The sequence below is a fragment of the Ambystoma mexicanum genome, chromosome 2q (assembly GCF_040938575.1).
Source record: "Ambystoma mexicanum isolate Mex_15411 chromosome 2q, UKY_AmexF1_1, whole genome shotgun sequence".
NCBI lineage: Eukaryota > Metazoa > Chordata > Amphibia > Caudata > Ambystomatidae > Ambystoma > Ambystoma mexicanum.
In genome coordinates, this window is record NC_090924.1 from 966,786,639 (window position 1) to 966,811,042 (window position 24,404).

Sequence of the window (24,404 nt, forward strand, 5' to 3'; positions counted from 1 at the left end):
ACGTATGAAAAAGGTCCACACCCTCGAAGGGCAGATCCAGTATCTGTTCCTGCACGTCATATGCAAACTTAGTGCCATGCATCTACACCGTCCTTCTCATCTCAACACCAAGGCACAGCCCTCTGCTGGTTATGTCGATGTGGGAGAACGAAGACTCCATGATGTCCTGCCCAATGGCCCAGGCACCTGCCAGACCAGCCTTGAATGACGCTTGCTCGTCCGAAGGGAGGTCTGGCAGAAAGTCCCCAAGCTCCCGCCACAGCTTCTGGTTAGCCGCAGTCAAGAGGGCATTTGCTGCAGATGCAGTCCTGAGATGAAATAACAGCACTTTCCCAAAGACTCGAGGACTTTGCACTCCTTGGAGAGACAAATGTTGGTGGCTCGCATGGAGGAAGATGATGGTTTAGAAGACAAGGAGGCCGCAGCCACCACTGAAGAATTAGGCTGCAGGTGGGAGGCCAAGAGGATTGTCTCCCTGTCTGTCAGCCTGAACCTGCTGTCCAACTTCTTGTCCATCTGGGCCTTGGTCCTGGGCTTCTCCCAGACCTTTCGCGGCAACTGCAGCACATCCTTCTGTAGAGGGATGTCAGAACGGATCGTGGTGCGCTTCCCCAAGACCTCTGCTAGCACTCCCGATTCCAGGGGGCTTCCTGGGGGCAAGGCTGCAGGAGACATGCCCTCAGGTTCAGCAACCCCGGGTTGTGATTACGGAGTGCGCCTGCATCTCCGGTGAGTATATCCCAAAATACTGGGAACTACATCCTGAATTTTTGGGACTTCAGGTACTTGTTCAGACGGCGCAGGTCCAAGATGGGTCTCCAACCCGCTCTCTTTTTTCTTACCATAAAGTATCTGGAGCTCCAGAGTCCTTGGGGAACGAGGTCCATCGCCCCTTTCCGTAACATGGCTCGCACTTCTTCCAGGAGTTGAGGGATGTGAAGCTCTTGATGGGGCACCATTGGAATAAGCGGGCACCTGCGTTGGAACTACAGTTGTGTCCAGCACCCATCTGTCGGTGGTGATCTTCCTTTACGGCCTCCCACCGGGGTGCACGAGTGGGACCTGACATCTTGGAAGGTTCAGGCTTGCTTGGGCGTTTGCGCCCAGCCTGGGGTGACCTTGGCTACCGTAGGCCTGGGAGAGACCTCTGTAGGCTTCCTGCGTGGAAGATCGGGGAGGTTGTCTGTATGATGTGGAGAATACCTTGGATGATCTGCTTGATTTACCCCTGGAGGAGCGAAAGAAGAGCAATTCTGCGGGAGAGTGCCAAGGGAACGTGCCGCCTCCGTACAGCGATAGTGATCTCAGCCTATTCAACCTGGGAACCGCATCAGCTGCGAACCCAGTGGATTCGGACTTGCGGTTCTTGGCCTTATCTTGGACCCCTAGGGATGGGGTGACCTCAAAGGACTTTGATCTCTTCCCAGAGGGAGACCGCTCTTCGGACCGGCCGGTCCTGGGCGAGGTATGACCCTGCTTGGAGCACGGGGCAGAGGCCTTGTTCGAATTGAGCCATGCCGCCAGCTTGCTATGCCTGTCTTTCATGGACTTCTTCGAGAAGCCCAGGCATATCTCGCACTCCACCTCTTTGTGCTCTGGGTGCAGATAGTAAATACATTGTAGATGTTTGTCCTCCACAAAGACGTTCCGTAGCCCACATTTGGTGCAGGGTCTGAAGAGGTCCTTCCCTACTTTTTCACCTCCGTCATGGTCGGGGGCGCTAAGTAAACCCAAGATGGCCTTCCAGAAACTTCGACTAATCTTCACCCTTGAAGGGCTCAAAACTTCACCGACAACGGGATCCTGCTGCCGGCTGATAAGGAAAGAGCATGCAGGCTCTGGTGGAAATCTAACTTTTCAGTGAAAAATCTTGGAAAAAACATACAAATAGCTGAAGCGTGCAGTACAAATCTGAAGATGGCTGCCAGATGCGGGGTTTAGGGAGAGTACTGTCATTGGATGGCGGCAGAATGACCCAGAGGACAGGGATTGGTTTAAGAGGAGAAATACAGTTTTAAAGTGAAAGTGAAACTGTTTTTTCTTTTACTGTTGCTTCCGAGCCTGACAACGGGCAATTTTCATGAGCATGTGAATCCATGCCAGACCCCATGCTGGAGAAAACCAAAGTCATGTTAATTGGTAGTAAGTTGAAGTATAATTTGCCATTTATTTGGAAATTAAACGATTCCACCATTGGTGGTTGATAATTATATATATTTGGGCTTCCCTTTTCGGGCTTCACCAAATTATTCCTACTATGGTGAGCACACCTCATCCCGTATTTTCAGGAAGTGGTTGCTAATAAAGAGTTTTATTGCTAGCTCAGGCGGAAACAATTTGGAAGGCTTTATAAAAATCTACTGCACTACCATCATCCCAGGGTTGACCTATGGGCTCGAGCTCCTTTCAGAACTGTATGTGTACTGGTTGGACAAGCTTGAAGGGAACATTCTAAGATCTGTTTTGGGTGTACCAGGTGCAACCCCGATGGAGGCCCTTGGGCGCGAACTAGGCCTTTATCTGCTTCAATCCAACTGGCTCATAAAACGGTGTAAGCTATACCGATCATTATTAATGGTTACACCAGATAGTAATACCTTATTGGGAATTATTGCGTCTAAATTAGGTACAGTACACCATCATTTTTTTTATCAGCAGTGACGGAGACTGGCCTTCAGCATTTTTGTAATACAGACTTTCCAGAGGATAAGATACTGGAGATGCCCGATTTCTTATATCAACTTCCTGGTGCCTTCGTGGTTGCCGCTCTTTTTCCCTACTTAAGGAGACCTCCAGCCCCTTTTCCTTTGCAGATGGGGAGCAGGTGCAAGTGGATCTTGGTCACTGGCCTAAGCTACGCCCACCTGGTGCCTTCCTGGTTGCCGCTCTTTTTCCCTACTTAGGGAGCCCTCCAGCCTCTTTTCCTTTAGAGAGGGGGAGCTGCTGCAAGTGGATCTTGGCCACCTAGCCTAAGAACCACCCGCCTTCTTAGCCCTGCCTCTTCCTTCATGCTCTTAACTCTTAGATCAAGGGCATCTCTCGCCCGGGCGTGGCAGACAAAGAAAATTCCTGTTTGGACCTGTTTGAACAAGGAGGATCCAAGGCCCGAACCCCTGCTCATACAGCAAGTAAGCATGCACCAACATGCGTTTACCCCTTGTGTCCCCACAGGCCATCCCCACCCATCTGGTCCCCCCGTGAGGTTCCCTTGTGCCCCCCGTTCTCGCATACAGGTGTTGCCTGTTTTGCTTGATTCTTCTACCCTCTTCCCCGCCTCCAGCCTACTTCTGCAGGATTCTGTCCTGACACATTCTGGTTTTACCATCACAGTCTTGTGGCCTATACTGGATTTGACTTTTAAGGACTTCATTGATTCACGGTGCGTCACCCTTTCTCATGGTGATCCTGAATCATGCTGTTCCCATCTTCATCTTGTATCCAGGCTTGCAACAATATGTGTTAGTACTGACTTCTGCAATTGTATTCACTCACCCCTCTTGCTTCTCCATTCATTTTGACTGCTTACTCTGTTCTCTCCTCCTCTCCCTTTCTCCCTCTTGTTAGGGAGAATTCTGTGTAAAGGCTAATTTCCCAAACCTAGTGAGTCCCCCAGCAGCTTTGCTGGATTTTTGGGGTTTATTTTTTTCTCCTGCTAAGAGTGAGACTCTTTCACTCCCACTCTTAGACATGATTTGAGGTGTTCCTTTGTCTTTCCATGTGTTTTATGGGCTATGGGGTCTTTTACTCCATAGGGTTTCATGTGTTTTTGATGTGGGTTACACAGCACCCTCCGCGCCGTAACCCAGGGGTGTCGTAGCGACCCCCAAACATAGACTCCATACCCTGGGACTGACTACTGTCTCCCAGGGCATGTAAAGTCACCATTGGCTTTACTAGTCCCAAATTATGAACAGAAACCAGTACAAACCATCATATTGTGGACGTACTGGTCGGGGCAATTTGATTGCCCCGGGGTCTGTTGTTCAAGGGGGCACGTCTCCGTCCCCCCTGATCGAGTTTTGGCTGGTGGCAGTGGATACTACTTTTTATATTCGACCGCGAATATATCTCTATGGGATTTTCCCATTGTTCGAGGCTACCAACTTTAATCATTTAATTCCTATAGCCTCGAACATACCGCCGGTTTATTTATTTAATATTAATTCACCGGATGGTATTTTTTGCCAGAACTCTATTCTAAAATGGCGTTTGTGTTCTCTTCTGTGACTCCAACCCAAGTCGAGCCCTTTGTTCCACTTTATGGCGGGCTTCTCCACAGAAGCCCGCAAAAGTGGTGCCACTCTGTCGGGGTACCACAGGGGGTGTGGGAGGGGGTTTAGGCACCCTGGACTGAGCTGCCTTGGCAACTCAAGTCGCACTCTTGTGTGATTGGCCCAAGTGGTGAGCCGGCCGGCTCACCACTTAGCATGTTTGATTGACAGCTAGGCTGAATGAATGGGGGTTTGCTGCATAAAAGCAGGGCTTTGGGGACTGGAACTTCAGAAGTCGCCACAGGACCTAAGAATCCGGGGAGAGAGAAGCTGAGCCGACCTGCAACAACGACACCACCAGTGGAGCCCTGCTGAACCGTCTCACCACTTTTCCCGACGACAAAGGAGATCTCCATTCCGGAGAGTCTTCTTCCTTTGACTGGTGGGGATAACCAGTTTTGCCTTCTTTTCGCCTTTCTGGAGCATCTCGTGGCCGCCTTGCCCGTGCCAAGCACCCCGGCAACCGGAATACCACGGTTTACCACTACCGCGAATAGACGGGTAGTACCTTTTAACCAAAGAACTCCGCGGCTGGTTTCTTCCCTGGCAGTGCAACGACCTTCATCTTTCCTCCATGTCGAGACCTCCTCTTCCTCTGGACGAAACACTGACTTGCACCCGCTGCCAGGAACAACTGCCCCCGCTGGAGCTTCCTTCCCACTTAAGGTACTGTGTCCCACCTGGCTTCCCTTGCGACAGATCGTTCGAGGTGACAGTACTTTCTAACCTGGGCTGGCCTGGGACAACCTAGCTAACTTTTCCTGACTTTAATTTCATTCTTTGTGTGCGAACCATCTACAAGACTCTTTGGGCATAACCCCACTGTGTGAACCTGGACCCCTTCTGCTTGCTCTCTCCAAGAGTGGGCCTTGCAATTGACTTCCTTGCTTTCCAGTAGAACTCTGCCTATCCTGCCTTACTGTGGTTCTTTTAAAAGTATTGATATATGTGTGCTTCCATAACTCTGCCTTTTTCCCTCCCTTTTTAATAACTTATTAGAGTGCCATCTTATGTTAAGCACTCACCTCTGTCTGAAAATAAGTGGTGTTTCTCATTAAGACTTGTCTAATAAGTAATTAGGGTTGTATATATATATAATAGTGACTGTGTGCTGAATTTACTTTTCTCTTTGTGCTAGTGTAATCTACAAGTGTGTCTTTAAATAAAGAACTATATACTTTTACACCAAAGCTCTGGTCAGTGTTTGCTTGTGCTACTGTATCTCTGTACCTATTGTGTATACTCTATATACTGCCTAACTCTTCTTGAGGGAAGTCTGACTGCTCAGCCACAGCTAGCAAGTGAATCTGTGTGGTACAGGCTGCTACCAAGTGGGTTTACTGCCAAACACCTGTAGTCCTAAATCTTTTGCAGTGGTCCCAGAGGGAACTGCACAGGTTTCTGCCTAACACCTCTCCTATCTCTTTCCCCGGCTGCCCTTACTTTCTTCTATGCACTTACTATATCAGAATTGTCCCTGGACCTAGTATGATAGCAAACTTGTCTGTCTGCTACCTCCTCCCCTTACTTGTCGCACCTCCCCCTTCCAGCGCTATCTGAAATGTCAGGCTTAGTACGATAGTCGCTTGTTTTGATCATCCCCTCCCTTTCTGCACCCCTCTTCCTCACCTTTTGTTTTCTCCGGCTCTACCAGAAATGTCATCAGGCCTAGTATGGTAGTCGCCTGTCTGTCTCCATTTCCTTTCCACTCTCCTCCTCCCTTCCTTATCTATGTCTTAGCTCTTGCACTATCTGAAATGTTGTCAGGCCAAGTACAATAGTTAATTTCACATCCTTACTGTTCATGGCCTGTAAGAATGTCATTGTATTTTCCCTTGTTCCCTCCCTTGCCTTGAAGTGCTTTGAAACACATTGTGTATAGGCGCTATATAAATAAACTATCATATCATAACTTAAAAAGAAGACCTGGGCATGGGACCGGTCAGATAACATTCAGAAACTAAGTAATAAAAGAATATATTGCAAATATAGTCAGCAAAGCTTTAATTTTGGCGGTCCCTCTGCCTATCGACTTAAAATCTGTGAAGGGAAAATGAGGAAGTTAATCTCCTACCTCCGCTTAAACATCTTGCCACTTATGAATACATTGGTAGCTGGTTTGGCATACCTTATGAAAATAGACTCTGTAGCTTGTGCCATGGCGTGTTGGAGACTATGCGCCATATACTAACTCAATGCCCATGTTTAAATGAACAATATCTGAAGACTTACCACACTTTCGTTAGTTGCCCTGAGAATAAACGGGAAGATCAATTTTGGAGCAGTGTGTGTGTGGAGCTACTTAATTGGTTATTACAGGGTCAGGGTTTTATGTATGGAAAGAGGCAGTAATGATGCTTGCAGGGCCTTTGGCCTAATGGTCACGAATTGTATTCTTATTTAAGGCACCATTACCTGGTTTTAGGAGTTCTTAAATCAATGTCTAGACACAATTTTTAGAACCGCGTCAAGCATTTTGCACCATGTTCACCATACACTTTTCCCATTAGTGAGTACATTGATTTTATGAATCTTGTATATTATATTTCTTATTGTGTTTATCATAATCTATTGCACATCGTATGTTTTAATAATACATTATTTATTCTGGAATTGTTGTTTGTGTAACATTAAACTGTGCTTAAGGTTTTTTGTTAACCAAATACACACTGTACTTCATTATACAGAGGTAACGTCATGTCCGGAGGCGAGGAAACCAGTTGTCAAAGGTGGAAATCATTGGGCTACATAATGCCCCACAGTGAACATTTCCTGAGAACAGTTAACACTGCAGGATGTCTATGAAGATTAAGTATTTGTGGGAGGGTGCAATATTTCCAGCTTCAGCTAAGGATTTGGAAATCAAATCATCTCTAGCCCAGTTAGAAATCAGATCAAAAATTGCATTCTTAGGGTTGATGTTTCAAGTTCAAGACCCTCTTATTTATATGAAGTGAATGTGTGTTAAACCGATTCAGATGTGTCTGCACTTTCAATTATATCATTTCAAAAGCTTACCAAATGCAGATTACATTTTTTTACACAATCCCCAGTATCATTAACCGCTTTATCAAGCATTTTAATTGAAAAAAACCTAATCTTCAGGAAAAAAAAATCATAAGTACCGGCTGTTCTATTCCCAGACAGAGGCAGCCGCACACACACACGCAACAGTTGACTTATTATGAAATTATCAAAGTCAATCACCATTTTAAATCAACATCTTCATGTGTGTCTGCACTTCACATTTTCAGCTAGAAGCCTTGTACTATCTTGTCAATATACTAAATTACCTTTGCAAGTCTTTCTTCAGCAACTTCTCTCTGAACTCCTTTCTTAACTTCAAGTGAATCGGAAGGATCATGATCACTGAAACAAATGAAAATGGAATTCCAATATTATTTCGTTTAGTTGTCCAAGCCAATGAAACGGCAACTGCAAAAATCACCGAGTACAGAACAACCAATACTTTGCATTTCGATGTGGCCGAAGACTTGAGTAAAAATTACTTACATTTGGTAATGTTTCTGAAGAATTAGTCTTTCTTCACAGAGGTTCCTCATCTTAGAAACAGCCTGAAGGTGCATGTCTGGCTTTGTAAATCTATTCGGCTAGCCAGGGGCACTGTGCAGCTCTTCACGGGGCGATTGGCACCAGTGACTCCAAATATGTCATGCATGGCATTAATGGAGCTTAGTTTGCTCCATGGCCCCAGATACACCTATTTTCTCCCACATATAGAGGCTGAGAAACTACAGAGATGCAAATAGTTACCAGAATTTATATTAGGTGTGAGGGCGCTGAGGCATCTGTGCCAGGTTCGACCAATCTATCAGAAATAACATTTTCGAAGGCAACTAATTTGTCTAATGAATTACATCCTCCCATAGACTCTTCACCTTAGAAAGACTTGCAAAGCAGTACAGAACCAGTAGGAACCAACATCCACGCCAGGAAAAATCTAGAGCACAGAATGAACAGAACTGGCGGCGTTCTGACCGCAATAGGAATCCATGTAATACTTGGCAAACATGTGCAAGGATACCTACGTAACCTGATGAATATAAACAAATGAGACACCGCTATGCAATGCATAGGTCGCCTCCAGACTTCTGGTAGAATAATCTCCAAGACACCAGGCATTTCTTTGTTAGACAGATCAGAAACGAAGAGGGCAATCTGTCTGGACACAGTTTGTTTTTGGTAGTCCTGCGCAGCAAAGAACCAGCAAAGTAGAAACACACCCGGAAGCTTCTTGTCTGAGAAATGTAGTAATTTGGGCCACTCTTAGGCTCCACATGATGAACCCTCTCCAATTGGGAGGGATGAAACAGAGGGAACATGAATGCAAGATTATCTTCTAGGAAAGATCAAACTGCCACAACCTTGGGGATGAACAATTGTCTCATGCTCAAAGTCACCATCTACTTGGAAAAACTAGGTAAGGAGACTTGACAGAAAGGGCGTGGAGCTCACACATCCACCTTACAGATGTTTTGGCTAGCAGCCAAATCCCCTTTACAGTGAGCAAATGAAAAGTGCACAAATGCAAAGGCTCAATCGGAGTCCCCATCAAGAAAAAGCAAGGTTCAAATCATATGCAGGAACAACAAACTGGCATGGTCGGGAGCATTTATTCCAAACCTTGTAAGACATGAATAGTCTTTTGAACAACTGAAAAAGCAGCCAAGTGCCCTTTCACAATGTCATTTTGAAGGCACATCAATGAGGTAATCACACAGGTCCCATTCTTTATACCTTAATATGAAAGTATTAATGTTGAGACTGCACAAGCTCAGATGATCAAATTACTTCTCGCTCTGTAACTTTCTTTCTGATGGATGTTCCTCTGAAAAAGGTGGGTCTGGACTAAAGTCTCCCTCAACCGGGATAGAAATCTGGAAAAAAAGAACACCTGTGGGAGACGCATGTAGTTTCTGTGACTCTGACCATTCACCTCTCAATCTCAGTCTTACCCAGTCTCAAGCCATTCAAACCATTCATGTCCTGCAGAACAGACCCAAGGTCTTACACACACATATGTCTCTTTTCATAATACACAAAAATATATGTTTTATTGTATAAAAAGTTTGTTAGTAAGTCTCGCATCCACTGTAAGTAGACTCTTATCCACAAGAAAATTGTGATGGGGTTAAGTAGAAGTGCACCTCAATATACTCGCAACAAATATATATTGTAAGCAATGGCAGAATTTCTTTCTCTATTGCACAGCTATCGCTCTGGACTTGCAGTCTAAATTAATTTCATGTGGCCATGCACATTATTCATAATCATCTTAGAAGTTTCGTTCTGGCCAAATGACATCGGCAAACAAAAAATATAAACACATAGTAACATTTTGTGTACTCCATCTCAGACCTGCATTAGTTCACTAATGCACTGGGTAATTATAAACAAAACAATGTCGACAAATGTGTGTTTTGGCCTTTTTAAAGAGGGAGAAGGGTTTTTCTTGAGCACCCCTCAGTTTGTCTTAGGCTTTCACATAGGACAAACAGAAGATTTGGATCTCCATGGTGAAACTGTAATATATGGCTTTCATTAAGTGACGTGAATGGACCCTTATGTTCTTAAGCTGCCGCCCTGCAAACAAACAAACAAACGCATTCTTCCGTGAGTTTCAAGCTCCAACAAAATTAACAGATGCGTTTCATTCAACCAGTCAGAGTGCACATACTTAACTTGAGACAATTGATAGATGTCCCTCTCAAATTCAGCAAATGCTGTTCTTGAAAATTCACTTCTAGCATTGGATTCCACGTATAGGTGTCGATTTCTGAAAAGGAAGCACAAGTGCATCCCGGCACCAATACCAATAATGTGGTGTAAAAAGCAAAAGCTATTACACAGAGCTTAACAAATTCACTGTTAATGGGCTATAATACGTTTCCCGCTTCGGTGATGGATGATCCTGCATTGGATTCCTCATCTACGATATCCCTATCCCTGCGCAGATGTTCTCCAGAAACATTTCTGCCTTTATGAGTTATAGCGCAGCTCCGTGTCGGTTCCCTCTGATGCCTCTATGGCCCCCGCGCCAGATATGCCGTTGGGGCCAGTATATATGGAGGTACAGCACCAAATGATCACAGTCCCTTTTTTCAGTGCACTATGTTAGCTAATCGGTAACACGCTTGTCAAGCTTCTTTTTTTAAAACGCCATGTTGACTCATTCAAAGGCATCAGAGTTCAAGCTGTGTTTGCGGATTGCAGTCGGCAGAGGTTGGTCGTGGATCTGCACCAGATATGCCTGTCGTTCTTGGGCGAGGACTACAACACCCAAGATAGCGGGTTATGTCAGTCCACACACCCGAATGCCCTTTTGGAACATGCGGCAAAGATCTTCACGCTTGTCCACAAGGCAAAGGGTGAAGTTCTGCAATCTCAGACGAGACAGAGATTCGGCGGCTGCGCTCGTGGAGGAGGTGAAGCATCGGAAGAGGTCACACTCCCCAAGTGAACCCTCTCATTGCCACCCTTCTTCCCCCTCAAAGTAAGAGCCACTGCTCTACGGGTTCCACTGAGCGGCTAGCACAGGTGCCTTTTCCAACCCAGTCCTCCACACCAGAATGGGAGAGCTTCCACTTGAAGATGCTTAACACCTTCATCAAGACGTGCAAGGGGTCAGAAATGTGAGGCGAACAACTTGGTAAAGGTTTTTCATAAGATACCATTTTATTAACTCAAAAGGGTTTGACAAACGCCTCACTATCCCTTACCCATGAAGAGGATTTCCCTGCCTATCAAAATAAACTAAAGGAAATACTAACAAAAGGAATCTGTCCCTCACACATACAACAAACCTATAAAAGGTAATATATGGCAATTTAAATTTAACAGAAATAACAGTTATGTCCAACATAAACCTATTAACTGTTTCTCCTTGTAACCTGTGTGAGATCCCCTTTGGCAGAATCAAAGCAGGATTTTCAATCAACAGTGAAAAATAGGAACGTACTGTCTTGCCACAAAGTTCTAATGATAAAGTTCTTCTTGCTCCAAAAGTCTTTCACTTGGAATTTGACTAGCAGTTCAAAATAGACAAGTCTTTCTCTCTCTACTTGTAGCAAAGGGGTCAACACAACTACTTCCTAGGGAACAAAACACTTGCACAATTCATCTCTATCAACAACAATGTTTTGTCATGATGATTCTACAACAGTTCAAAATATTTTAGTGGTCTTGCCACTTCTTCACAGCCTTTAACCACAACACAGTACTTCAATAACTTCTTCCTGGTCCACTCACCTGCCCGGACTAACCCTGCAAAGTCCCTACCCTGGTATACTCGCCTGCCAGGACTCAAAAGCTCCTAACACTAACACTAATACAAGTACTTCTGAGGTAAAGTTTTAACTTTAGTATTTAGAACTTAAAGTATTTTCACTTTCAACATTATCGGTATTGACTAATTTGTCTGGGAAGACACGAGACACATTGGTGCGGTTTGTTCTACACTTGGGATTGCCACATGCAACACAGGTTCTGCTCATTTCCTTCTGAATACTGCCCATCATGAGTGCTGCTCTCCTGCCACTCTTGTTTTCCCACTCTTACATCAACCAAGTGCTGATAATGGCTTTCTATTACACTTGCTGCTCTTTGGCTTAAACAATGCTTGTTTGGGCCTTTTACAACTATTGCCTCTTTCTCTCTTTGGCAATATAGGTTCGACTTTGGTTGTTTCTGACTTGCCCACTCTTGACTTTGGTAATGAGGGTTCTTTCCAACTTGCTTTAATATTGCTGTCTCTTGGGTTTGGCAATATTGGTTCTTGTTCACTTCTTTTAACATTGCCCTCTTTTGGCTTTGGGAATTATCTCTGTCTTTATAAGTATAATTATAACCATATTGTCTATTCCCAAAGTTCCTATTCTGCTACTTTAACTTCTGTACATCATTTCAGTATTCAAAGTTATCCCCTAATGGAGGTACGTACGGCACGTGTTGACCTGAACGCCCAACTGCCTGGTGTGCCGGGAACGACAGCACCTGATCAAGTGTGTACGTCAATGGGTCCAATCCTCTTTCCTTGGCTCAGAAGCAGAATCTGGTCCATTTTCTCCTATATTGGTTTCTGGTGGAGATGCTCTTTGCCTTCTGGATAACCTCCAGGTTGTAGTCAGACAGGCGAAGGTGCCGCAGCGTTGTGTGTTCAGGAACCAGGTCACTAGGACTAATTTCTAGTTATACAAGGTCTGAAAACCATGGTCTGGCCGGCCACTGCAGCACTATTAGAATTAGTCTCAGGTGACAAGTCTCTCTGATTTTGCACATAACTGGATTAGAGGAGTCGGAGGGAATGTGTTAGCCCACATCCCGCTCCTCTGGAGTTGCAAGGCGTCCTTCCAGCGAGTGTCTGCCCTGTCCCACCCAGAAAGCAAACTCCTGGCATCTCTGGTTGCGTTTCATGGCAAACAGGTCAATCTGGGGGCTGTCCCCACTTGCTGACGATCTCCTGCAGGACCTGGTCGTTCAGCTGCCACTCGTAATTGTACACCCCCAGCCTACTGAGCCTGTCCACCCATAGGTTGGACTCCCCCGGAAGGTGGAATGCCGAAAGCCATATGTTGTGGGCGATGGCCCATTTCCATATGTCGATGGTGAGCCTGCACAGGGGAGGGGGGATCTGGTGCCTCCCGGTTTGTTAAGGTAGTGCATGCAGGTGGAACTATCCATCTGAATACAGACTGGCCCATTCTTGATCACAGGGAGGAAGGACCAGAGAGCCAGCCAAATGGCCATTAGATTGAGCCAATTGATGTGACATATCTGGTCCTGCTTTGTCCACAGACCACTCACACTGTGGTTTGCCCAGAATAGCTCCCCATCCCTCCAGGGAGGAGTCTTTCATAATGGTATATGAAGGCAGAGGGGGGTCTGAATGGTCTGCCCACCATAAGATTGTGTCCTGCCTCCTCCACACCAAATTCTGGTGGAGATGTGCAGGGATGGTGAGTAATGCTGCTTGAGAGCCTGTTTCCTGGTTCCAGGAGGTTGAGAAGTATAATTGCACCCTCCTCATTTTGAGTCTGGTATGCGGGAACGACCAGGAGGCATGCCGCCATAATCCCTAGAATGTGTTGGTTCCACCAGGCTGAAGTTTCCGACCTGCTGAGTGTTAGGGAGAATTCTCATTCTATGGCTAATTTCCCTTACCTATAGAGTCCCCCCAGCAGCTTTGCTGGATTTGAAGGGTTTGTTTCTTTTTTCTGCTAAGAGTGAGACTCTTTTTCCCACTCTTAGGCATTTTTGCTATGTGTGTTCTAGGCTATTTTTGTGTTTAATGTCTATGAGATTTTCTCAACCCCATAGGAACAATCTTTATTCACATGTGTTACACAGCACCCTCAGTGCAGTGACTCAGGGGTGTCGTAGCGATCCCCAAACAGACTCCATACCCTGGGACTGACTACTGTCTCCCAGGGCATGTAAAGTCCCCACTGACTTTACTAATTATTATGAAGTAAACCAGTACAAACCATCTTACTATGGAGGAACTGGAAAGGGTTAATAGTTTTTCCCTTATGTTCATTTTCGAGAGGGTACCGTACAGTCCCTCTCTCAAAAGTTTCTGGCTGGTGGCAGTGGTTACTACCGTAAATATTCGACCACAAATATTTCCCTATGGGATTTTCCCATTGTTTGAGGCTATCACTTTTTCTGACAGCCTCTAACATACCGCCGGTGCATTTTAATATTAACTTGACTCCAGTAGGTTTTATTTGCCAGAACTTTAATATAACTTCTTTCTCGTGTCTTTCTCTAAACTCCTAACCCAGGTCGGGGATCCTTTGTTCGTCCTTTTGGCGGGCGGCTTCTGCCGAGAAGCCCTCCTTTCGGCGCCACTGAGTCTGGGGTGGGTCCATTGTGTGGGAGGGTGAGTAGGACCCCTGGACAGGGTTGCCTCAGCAACCCATGTCGCACTCTATCCTGATAGGCTGGAGGGTCTCCCGCCAAGATGACCACTCCACTGAGTGACAGACAGCTAGGCTGTATGAATGGGGATCTTTTTTGCATAAAAGCAGGGTCCTGAGGACTGGAAGAGCAAGACGTTGCCACTGGAACTAAGAAGCCAAAGAGGAGAGAAGCCAAAGACATCTGCAACGACTGAACCACCGGTGAAGCCCTGCCGATTCGTCTCGCCACTTTTCTCCACACGACGAGAGAAGATCTTCATCTGCAAGAGCCTGCTTCCCTTGAGCTGGTGGGGCCAACCAGTTTGCCAATCGCCTTCCCGGACTTGCCTTGGTCGAATCTCCCGTACCCTGTACTCGGAGGCCAGATAGCCAGGCACCAGTCCACCCGGACTGGTATTTAAAGGAGCGTACCTTTTATTCGTCGGGCAGCACTGCGGCTGGTTTCATCCCTGGGTAGTGCAGTAACTCGAACCTAACTCCACGACAAGAGCCTCTCTTCCTCTGCTGGATCACCCGAACTGCAGGAACTACCAGGAACAAACGCCACAGCAGGAGCCACTTCTTCATTTAAAGGTACATTGTTCCGCCAGGCCGTCCTTTCTTCGCGGTAGCACTAAAGGTGTTTTAAATCCTTTACCTACCTGTTGGGTTGGCCGCCCCTCTCTCTTAACATTGTCTTTTCAATTTCTGCATCCACCTTTTCAAAATCGTTAACCAAAGACTTGACTGCAGCTACAAGAACATTTTGCTCCTGGGCCCGTGCCCTGTACCTACTGACTCTGGCTACATTTGCTAGACCTGCCTTCTTTAGATTAATTCTCAACTGGAACTGTGTTGGTGCACCTATTTCTGATAACTACCCTTTTCTTCCCCTTTTTAAACCTTGTGAAATGCCATTTTGCTCAGTTTTCATTTAAGTATTGCCTATACTGATGCACTGTCTTGCCTAATCTGGTTCCCAAACTTATGAGAAGTGTTGCTAGGGTGTGCAAGAACCTATTTCTATATAACTTGTGCTTTCCCTCCATTGTGAGGAATTGATAGTATATCCCTTGTGTGTGGTTTTCACTGTGCCGTTTTGCTCAGTTTTCACTCTGGTTCACTTGGTCTACAATTTAACTTGGGAGTGTGTATATTTTTCCTTTGACTTAATTTAACTTGCTTGGTGACTGTCATGCATGTGTTTTATTAGAAGTGTATAAAATAAATATATATCTACTTTTTAATACAAAGCTTTGGTCAGTGTTTCTTTGTGCCATAGTACTGTAGGCCTATTGTGTAAACCCTGAATACTGCTCATCTCCCTCTTGAGATAAGTCTGACTGCTCAGCCACGGCTACCAACTAAATCTTTGTGGTACAGACTGATAACAAAGGGGATTTATTGCTCTCACCTGTTGTCTTAATCTTCTGTAGTGCTCCCTAAGGGAACTGCACAGGATTCTGCCCAACACTGAGGAAATGCCCAGTAGCCGCTTTGAGTGTTACCACCTTCTCCATGGTGGGGAAGATTTGCAGCTCCTTGGTATCCCACTTGAGACCCAGGAAGACCAAGGCTTGTGTAGGCTGGAGCTGAGACTTTCCGAGGTTGATGGAGAACCCCAGTTCGTAAAGAATATCCATTAGTCTAGAATCTGTAACCATATTCCTCACCTGCTCTGGTGATTCCGCCCTAACAAACCAGTCGTCGAGGTATGGGTACACATGGTGGCACTCCGACTCGAGTAGCGCCACCACTGTATTCATGAGTCATAAGTGGGAGCCTATAAACTGGAACCAGAGGAAGGAGAAGTGGGGCTGCCATATTGGGACGTGTAGGTATGCATCCTTCAGGTCCAGGGAGCACAACCAGTATCCCCCACACAGAGACTCTGTTATCAGAGCTGGCATAACCATCTTGAACTTGGAGGAGTAAGAAAAGGTTTAAGGATAGATCCAGAACCACTCTCAGGCCCGGCTTGGTTCTTCTTCTGTATTACGAAAATACAAGAGTAAAACCCCAAGCTTCCTTGCGATGGGGGAACTTCCTCTACTGCCCCGCTCACGACTAGTGAATGAATCTCTGCAAGGAGATATGGTGTCCTGATTTGGGGGCGGTGGAGAGGTTGGGGGACTTATGGGATGGGAAGGCGGAAACCCTGTGATACCACTGAGAGGATCTATGGGTCCATGAAGAGTGCCCGCCAGGACAATGCGAAAGCAAGCCTGCCCCCCACCGGAGAACTGTGGACCTTAATGATCCAGTCATTGCTTCTTTCCCTTCGACGCTTGTGCCTGGGAAGGCGACTGGAAGAAGCCCTTGTGTGAAGTTTTCTGTTTGCGCCTGTGTTGGCTGGGGGACCTGTCAGGCTCTCTAACTCCGGTCTTGGAAGCCCCTGAAGTTACCGAACGTATGACCCCTATAGGACTGGGATTGCCCCTGCCCGAAAGACTTAGATAAGTATAGTCAAAGACTTGACTGTCTGGGAACTGTTCTTCTTATCCAACTCCTCATCTGTCGAAGAATGGAACAGGTGCCCTCTTTCAAAAGGGAGGCCGAGGATGCGGTCTTGTACTTCCAGATTGAACCTCGTGGCTTTAAGCCACACCGTCCGCCTTATATCTGTGGCCACACACATGGCTCTATCAGCCGTGTCTATATGAGCTACAGAGGACTCCATTAAGTCCTGCGCTACAACTTTGACTTCAGCCAGACCAGCCTTGAAAGACACCTGCCTGTGAGCTGGCAGCTCTGGGAGGAAATCTGCAACACCGCGCCAGCTTGACGCAGGTGGAGGCCGGCGTTGGAGTAGACCTTTTTTCAGTAGGTCTCCAGAACCTTCTCCTCCTTGCCGAGTAACGCCGAAGTAGAAGGGGATGTAGTGGATGTCTGTGGTTTGCTGTACATGGAAGCCGCTGCAATGACCAATGAATGTGGCTGCGGGTGCACCAACAGGATGAGTGATTTGCCCTGTGCCTGCCTTTATTTTGCGTCCAGGTGCTTGTTGGTTGGTGGTGTAGAATGGGGTTTAGTCCAGCCCTTCCCTGCCAGGGCCTCCACATCTTTTTGGAGCGGGATGCTCAATCTAGTGGTTGAACGGATGGTTAACACCTCTGCTAGGACCCCCACTTCTGGTTGCTCCCTCTATGGCTGAGGAATGCCCAAATATTCCACCAATCCGGCTAGCCTGTCGTGGAACGCCCTTGCCGAAAAGGTGTCCTGCTAATCCTCCTCATTCGTGTCCCCCTGATCCGCGGTGTCATGTGGGTCTGAATTATCTGCACGCAGTGTGCTTAGGGATGCCATGGCATGGGGGACCGCTGGCGGTGGGGACTGGGCTGCTTGCTAGGCTGGGTGGGGGCCAGAGCCTCCGTGAGTTGGGAGGGCGTGGAGCCCAGGCTTGGAGCCGGAGGCGGCTAGATAGGAGACGAAGGCAGCAGGACCATAAGCAGAATCATGCCCTGAACGATTCCCCTCAGGCTACCTCCCATTTGAGGCGATTTCATTAGTGCGAGTCATTTTTCAAAAAAATGTTCTTCGCAAGCTGGAGAGCTGTGCACCTGCACAAGTAATTACAATGTACTGTAATTAATCTGGAGTAAGACTCAGACACAGGGACCTTGTAATGGTCATTCTAAACTTTTATTAAAGTAAAGGAAGGGTTGGAGAAATACCTATCTCGCCTTAACACTATGAGGCGTTTCCCTGCCTCAACAAAACTAAAGAATGTCAATGTCAGAGTGTCCAAAAATATAAGAGTTCTCGTCCTTTGTCCAAAATCCTACCATGGCCCTTACAAGCTAAACCTAAGAAAAAGTGCAATGGGAAAAAGTATTTTAACTGGACATCTGTGCTCTTCTTTAATGTTCGAACATAAAGTTCCAAATGATCAAAGTTCCCCTAGGTTTCACAGCTCTCAGAACGATGAGGGAAGGTCTTCCTTTGAGTTTTCAGCTTCTCTTCAGCTCTCTACCATAGTTCTTTTCCTTGGCAAAAGACAACTTTTCAATGAAGGGGGGATGATCCCCTAGCATCACACACTCAAGGGTTCTTCCTCACCCCTTGACTTACTCCACAGTTTACAATTCATAGTTCTTTTACAACTTTTCCCATAAGGGGGTTTTGTTTCCCTTCCAGGAGATTTCACACACTTCAAATGCGGGTCTCCAGACTGGCATTCACTTTGGCCTGGTTTGTTTTCCTGCCAGCACTTTACAACAATTACTTCTCCTTAAAGGTGCGTGTCTCCAGACGCGCCTTCACAATGTTCCACAAATATATTTGGGTGCAGGTGCCAAACTCGCACAGGGTCTGGTTTACCCTCCTGACAGAATTTTTCACACTGCCTTTCACAACGTAAGTGGGTTTCAGACTTGCACACTTTACTAGGCAACAGCCGTGCCCATGCCCTTTTCATCATTTGGGTCAGTGACTCCACTTTATCGCTCGTTACTTTCACCCTATCACTGGGCTTTCCGACCGCTTTAGCAGACTCTTCAACTTCCACCAGAGTGCGTGGCATTCGCCCCAAAGTGCCCAGGTATGCAGCTTTTTCTTTTTTGGCTCACCGGTTTGTTTGGGCGCTACAGCGTTCTTTGCACCATCCAGCGCTTGCTGTGGCTTGCCGGTGGCTAAGAACAGTGTTCAGCCCCTTCTCTGCTTCTCGCCTGGTCGCCCCAGAGCCTTGTGCTGCACTCGACATTACCATGGCAGACTTCTGGCTTCTCAGCTTCGTCTGGACAGCATTTCCAGCAACCTTCAAGCGTTGGGCAGCACTCTGCTTGCTTTCCAGCTTTTGACCGGCATCGGGTACAGCAAGATTCTCTCTGCAGCGTCTCTCTCTATGCAGCTTCCTCCATTCACAGCCGACTGAAATGTAAACACCCGCTACTATGTAGCTCCCGATAACAACTTGAACGCAGTGTAGGTTTTCATGGTTCTAGTAATCTTCAACATTCCGGTCTTCTTTCTCGTCTCAGTACTTTCGTATAATTTGTCAGAACGAACCCTGAACCATGATGTCAGTGTAAGATGGCTGGAAGGGTTCAATACCACAATAAGCTGTAACAGTCTGTGAACCTGGGGAAGGTGGGGTTATACACGGAATGAAAAGGTGGGTGCTGCATTTCTTGCTAACAGTTTCTCTGACTCTCATGAGGGTCTTCTGCCCCTTATGATCCTCCCTCGGGCAGCCACTGCAAGGGTCCGTATCAGGCAACGGCTGCCCTTCCCGACCATATGGGAAAATAATTTTCCGAGAGAGGGAGTGATGATATCGCTAGATTCATCAGAGAACCCTTTGGCAAAAGCCAAAGCCTGAGGGAGAAAGGTGTTGAGAAACTGATCCTGCCCACTATTAGAGGTGTAGAGCGAAATTAGGGTGAATCTACACCGATATAGTATACCCTTGAGACAGATATCTACCCTGAGGTTCTCGCAGAATCTTGGCGTTATTAAACACCACTTGTTTAGCCAGAAATATAGCTACTCCCTGCATTTATTGCAGTGAGAAAGACTTGAGCAGCAAACTCCGCTCATCCGGCTGTAGCAGGTGAGTCTCCAGTAAAAACCCAATCTCTAAAGACAGGTCCCTCAATTTCTGTATTATTGATTTCCTTTTCATGGGGGAATTCAGTACCCGAACGTTCCATGTGCACATGCAAATTACATCTCCCTCCACCCATCTGGTACAGTCAGTGGCAAGAAAACACCCACAACTCATTCGCTAAAGTAGCCGGCAACATCAGGGGCTTATTTATCAATCCATGTTCTGATAACCTGCCACATCACAGTTGATTTTCATGCCCCTAACAATCCCACAATCCCCCCACCCCCCTGAACCAAATCCCCAAGCCCAATAAAACCAACCACAAACATCCATACATAAACCCCTGCATGGTTGGGCCTCCGGACTTGGAGGGTGACATCAACCAATGATCTAAGCCAGCCCATCTCCCCTACTTTGCCATCGGACAGGAGAATGGGTGCATCAGTATAACACACAATTAGACAGCTTAGCCCGAAGAGAGTACAGCAATCGTATATGTCCATCATTATCTTGCCAACCACTGATGTCAGTCGTTCCAGCGTTTGCCCTGCGTAAGTGGGCACCTTGGTCACCTGGGCTTCCCTGCTCTGGCCCATCTCTTTGATAACTCGGATGGCCATGAAAAGGGAAGCTTTGCAGCCATACCGTCACTGGGCGTATTGATCTCCTTTTTGCCAAGGTTGATGCAGCCATAAACTAAAACAATTATATCTTGGCGTTCCTGAATGGATGATCTGGTTTGTCTCTAGCCAGGTTCATTTGTTCTTTGAGGTCAAAGTGCACCCAGGGCAATACGTCTGGTGGTAACCCCTGACGCAAGGTAGCTCTAGGTCTCGTACGGTGGGTTCTGTCCCATTCTACAGAGGAACCAGCGGTCAAAATCGACAAGGGAGCGGATAAGACTTTTTACAAATTCCGGGAGCTCATTATCACAGATGTCCGCCAGGATGTCACGAAATTGATGTTATTTCTGCGAGAGTGTTTCTTGGCATACTCTTGCCTTTCCTCCAAGTCGTCACATCAAGCTTCCTACACCATGATTTTGCTCGCCATGCACTCATTTCGTAGGACTGCTCACAAATCTTGGTTTCCATCTCATTTACCCTGCTTTCGGTCTCCACCCTTCGCTTGTGAACTGCTGACAATTTATGAAAATTCTGCAGTGCTAGTATGGATTTCCTTTTCAATTTCGCAGAGCATTTCCCAATGGTCCGATTTAGTAGAAACTTGAGCAGGCATTTCCTGGAAGGAGTCTGAAGCAGGCACCCGAGTCGTAATTGTCTCCAATCTTTCTGCTTAATTGATCGGTTGAATCATCATCGCAATGTCTGCTTCCTTTGGTAGTCTTTGCCTAGATGCCAGCACACCAAACCGCACTGGGTAGTAAGAGGTAGCAATCGATCACAGGAGACCCTGAGAAAATCACTCACAGGTGATCGGATCCAGTGGTGGGGATTTGCATGTGGTTGGAATTTGCAAGTGACCGTGTGGATCACTGTCACGAGTCCGGCGGGCCACCACCAACCTCTTCCGTCCCACGGTGAGTCGCCTCCACGGCTCCGGCAGGCTCCGACTCCCAGGGCGAGGGATAGAATTTAAATTCCCTCCACCAGGCCAGCCAAGCCTTATAAAAGCAGTGACTTCCCGTAATACCAGTTTCAAACTCTCAGTGAAAGGTGATGTACACTGTTATGAGGCCGCCCAGCATCCAAGCCCCCAGTCCATTTTTACAAACCTGTTTTTCTGCTTGTTTTCTCCATTCAATTTTAAAATTTCAGCATGTTTGCCATTGAAACGAGTGGGTGCATTTTCTGTGAGTGGGCCTTGCATGGAGATGGGATTTCTTTGAGATGGGGTTCTCTGAAATTGCTTTCAAGGAGTTGGCCAAGGTGAAATGGGTGAATACCTGCTCTGTTCAATATCAAACAGTTGGTGGATCACAGAGGGCCTAACATTCTGCTAAGTTGAGTAGCGTTTCCAGACCCACCTCTTCCACCCAACCGACAGTGGATATTTGATAGAAAAGGAAGGGACATGGGTAGCCCCTCAGCAGGGCAGACTGCTGGTGCTGCGAGGGAGATATTTAAACAGCGGTGTTTGGGCAGACGTTTTCTTATATATGGGAGGCAAGTTAGGGGTAATAATGGTTGCTAGGGCAAAGCCTCATTAGATCTAGAAGGGGATACATGTAGCTGGGATACTGGCTACATGGGACTTCTTTCATAATGTATGCAGAGGGGCTAAGAATGGAAGGAGGGACCAGTGGTGTTGCCAGGCTGGGGATGGCGGGAGTGTTACAAGATAGGGCAAGCAAGGCAGCTGTGACTCTCTACCATTGCTTTCAGCATGAGGTGCAAAGCTTTTCTGCACCACGTTTCCTTGTGTTTGTGCATTGTAAATTGCATAGCCATGGCCCAGAAGCAAGTGAGCCAATTCTACAACATCCAATAATTATAGGATAAATGCAGTGCAGGAAGAAAAGAGCAAGTCAAAGAATGTATCCTTAAGTGAAAACAAAAACCACACATCGCATTATTTTGGCTGCCACAGTGACTTTGCCACTTTTCAAGTAAAACTAAAAGTGAAAGCTGGTGTGTTAAGGGTTAATCTCTGACAGGATTACATATTCTAAACCTGGGAATGGGTGAAAGATACCATCCTTGAAAGAGAGGCAATTTACTGTTGTCTTCATCCACCATCAATTTGCATGTACTTAAATGATTTTTTAATCGGCATTTTACAGTAAAATATTTCCCCTCTCCTGTCCCCTCCCCCTACCCAGATGGATACCTTCCACCCTACCCCAAAACTCACTTGCATAGTACTGATTAAAGTGTCTGAAATGTCAGTGAATGCCAAGAACACCAAAGTGCTGAGGACAGTAATGATTGTAAAAAAAAAAAAACAAGCACGTTAGCACAGTCTTGTGAAAATTTTGATTGATCTCCTTGAATTGTATAAGTAATCCATTCAAGTGCAACAAAGTTCCAGATTCTCAATAGCCATTGAGCCAATTGCAGTGGGTCTTTAGATTTCCATTTCTGTGCCATCCCTAGCAATGCTGACAGTTGTAATAGAACAAAAGTTATACATTTTTGTTTCAAGCTATATCGCATACTAGGCTCAAGTATCAACAATAAATTTGAGTTCACACAACTAGGTTTTGATACACCAAATATTTGCTTCATATAAACATCAATTTCTGCCCAGTATTCCTGCCAAAATCGGACAATTGCACCATATATGCCCCCAGTACCCAGGTATACCACATTGTCTCCAGCATTGCTCCGATACAGATACTTTCATCTTATGCAAGCAAGCCGGAGTGTAATGTCATTGGGTTAACAGTTAAAACCAAAATTCCCTTATTTGGATAGAGCGAGTACATTTGGGAATGTCTTTCCATAGCCCCTCCCATTCTGTTTCCGAGATTTGTTCTCTGCGTTAATTTCCATCGTGCTCTATAGTGTGAGGGGAGTGCATGGGGAAGTTTTGTTTATTATTTTATATAAGTTTGATGATAGAGCCTTATTCCCCGGGTTAGTACTGACATTTTTTGAAGGATGTCAACTCCCTGGATGCCGCCTATTTAATTGGAGGGGCCAGTATCCAGCGCCGGACCGTAAAGTACTGAAGCGCTCCGATTAATTCAGTCCTGGTTCTAGTTTGCATTGAGTAAAAGGAATAGGGTCCCTGCCAAAAAACATGTCTCGCAGTTTCATACAGCCTACTTGTTTCCATTTATGTAATGCCTGGTGGAAAGTTGGAAAGTTGGGATTAAAAAACAGCAGCATAAAGTGTGAGGGGAATGTCGTAAGTCTATTGATTAGCCGCTGTATCCCAAACCTCCTCCACTAGGGTCGTAATCTTACTCTTATGAATATTATGTGGTCGATCTCTTTTGAGAAGCCATAAAATTTCGCATAATTGCGGTCCACCTAATGCACATTCCATCTGCACCCAGCGTTTCCCAACATCTACACCCCACCAGTCTTACTATTCGGAGTTGAGCAGCTGGATAACATTTCTGGAAATCAGGAAGACCCAGACATCCTTTATTAATAGGAGTGGTTAGAACCTCATATGCTATCCTCGGGGTTTTATTGTTCCATACATAAGCGGATATCGCTTTTTGAAGCATTTTAAAGAATGGAGCCGAAACTTGGACTGGGAGTGCTTGGAAAAAATAAAGTGCTTTAGGAAAGATGGTAATTTCTATCACATTAATTCGCCCCAGCCAAGAAGTTAGTGGGCCACAGTTCACTAATCGTTTTGTGATGGCTTTCAATAAGGGAGGATAATTGGCCTCATACATTCCAGCTATATCGGGGGTTATAGTAACCTCCAATAGCTTAATTTGATTCTGTGCCCAGCCAAATTGTGTTTGAGCTCGCAGTCAAAGTATTTCGTTAGGGGACAAGGAAAAATTTAGAATTTCAGACAGATTGATTTTTAAGCCTGCCACCGAACCATAGCTCTCTAACTTGCGTTCTACTGCAGGTAATGTTCTTACCGGTTTGGATATAACTAGCAACATATCAACTGTATAGGCCATCATTTTGTGCCCACCTTCCCACCCCCAAATTTTATTCCTTGAATATCTTCTGTTTGTTGAACCCTTGCTAGAAATGGCTCCAAACCTATGGCATATAATAATGGTGACAT

General features: G+C 46.1%; 1 protein-coding gene across 2 annotated transcripts in view; it reads right to left on the bottom strand.

Moving 5' to 3' along the window:
- KIF15 (kinesin family member 15) overlaps nucleotides 1–24,404 on the bottom strand; it is a 2,141,222-nt gene that overhangs the window by 292,435 nt on the left and 1,824,383 nt on the right. For both annotated transcript variants that reach the window (XM_069648268.1, XM_069648269.1), the window contains exon 31: nucleotides 7,565–7,640. In XM_069648268.1, coding sequence (XP_069504369.1) covers nucleotides 7,565–7,640 — 76 coding nt within the window. The remainder of the gene's footprint in view (nucleotides 1–7,564; nucleotides 7,641–24,404) is intronic.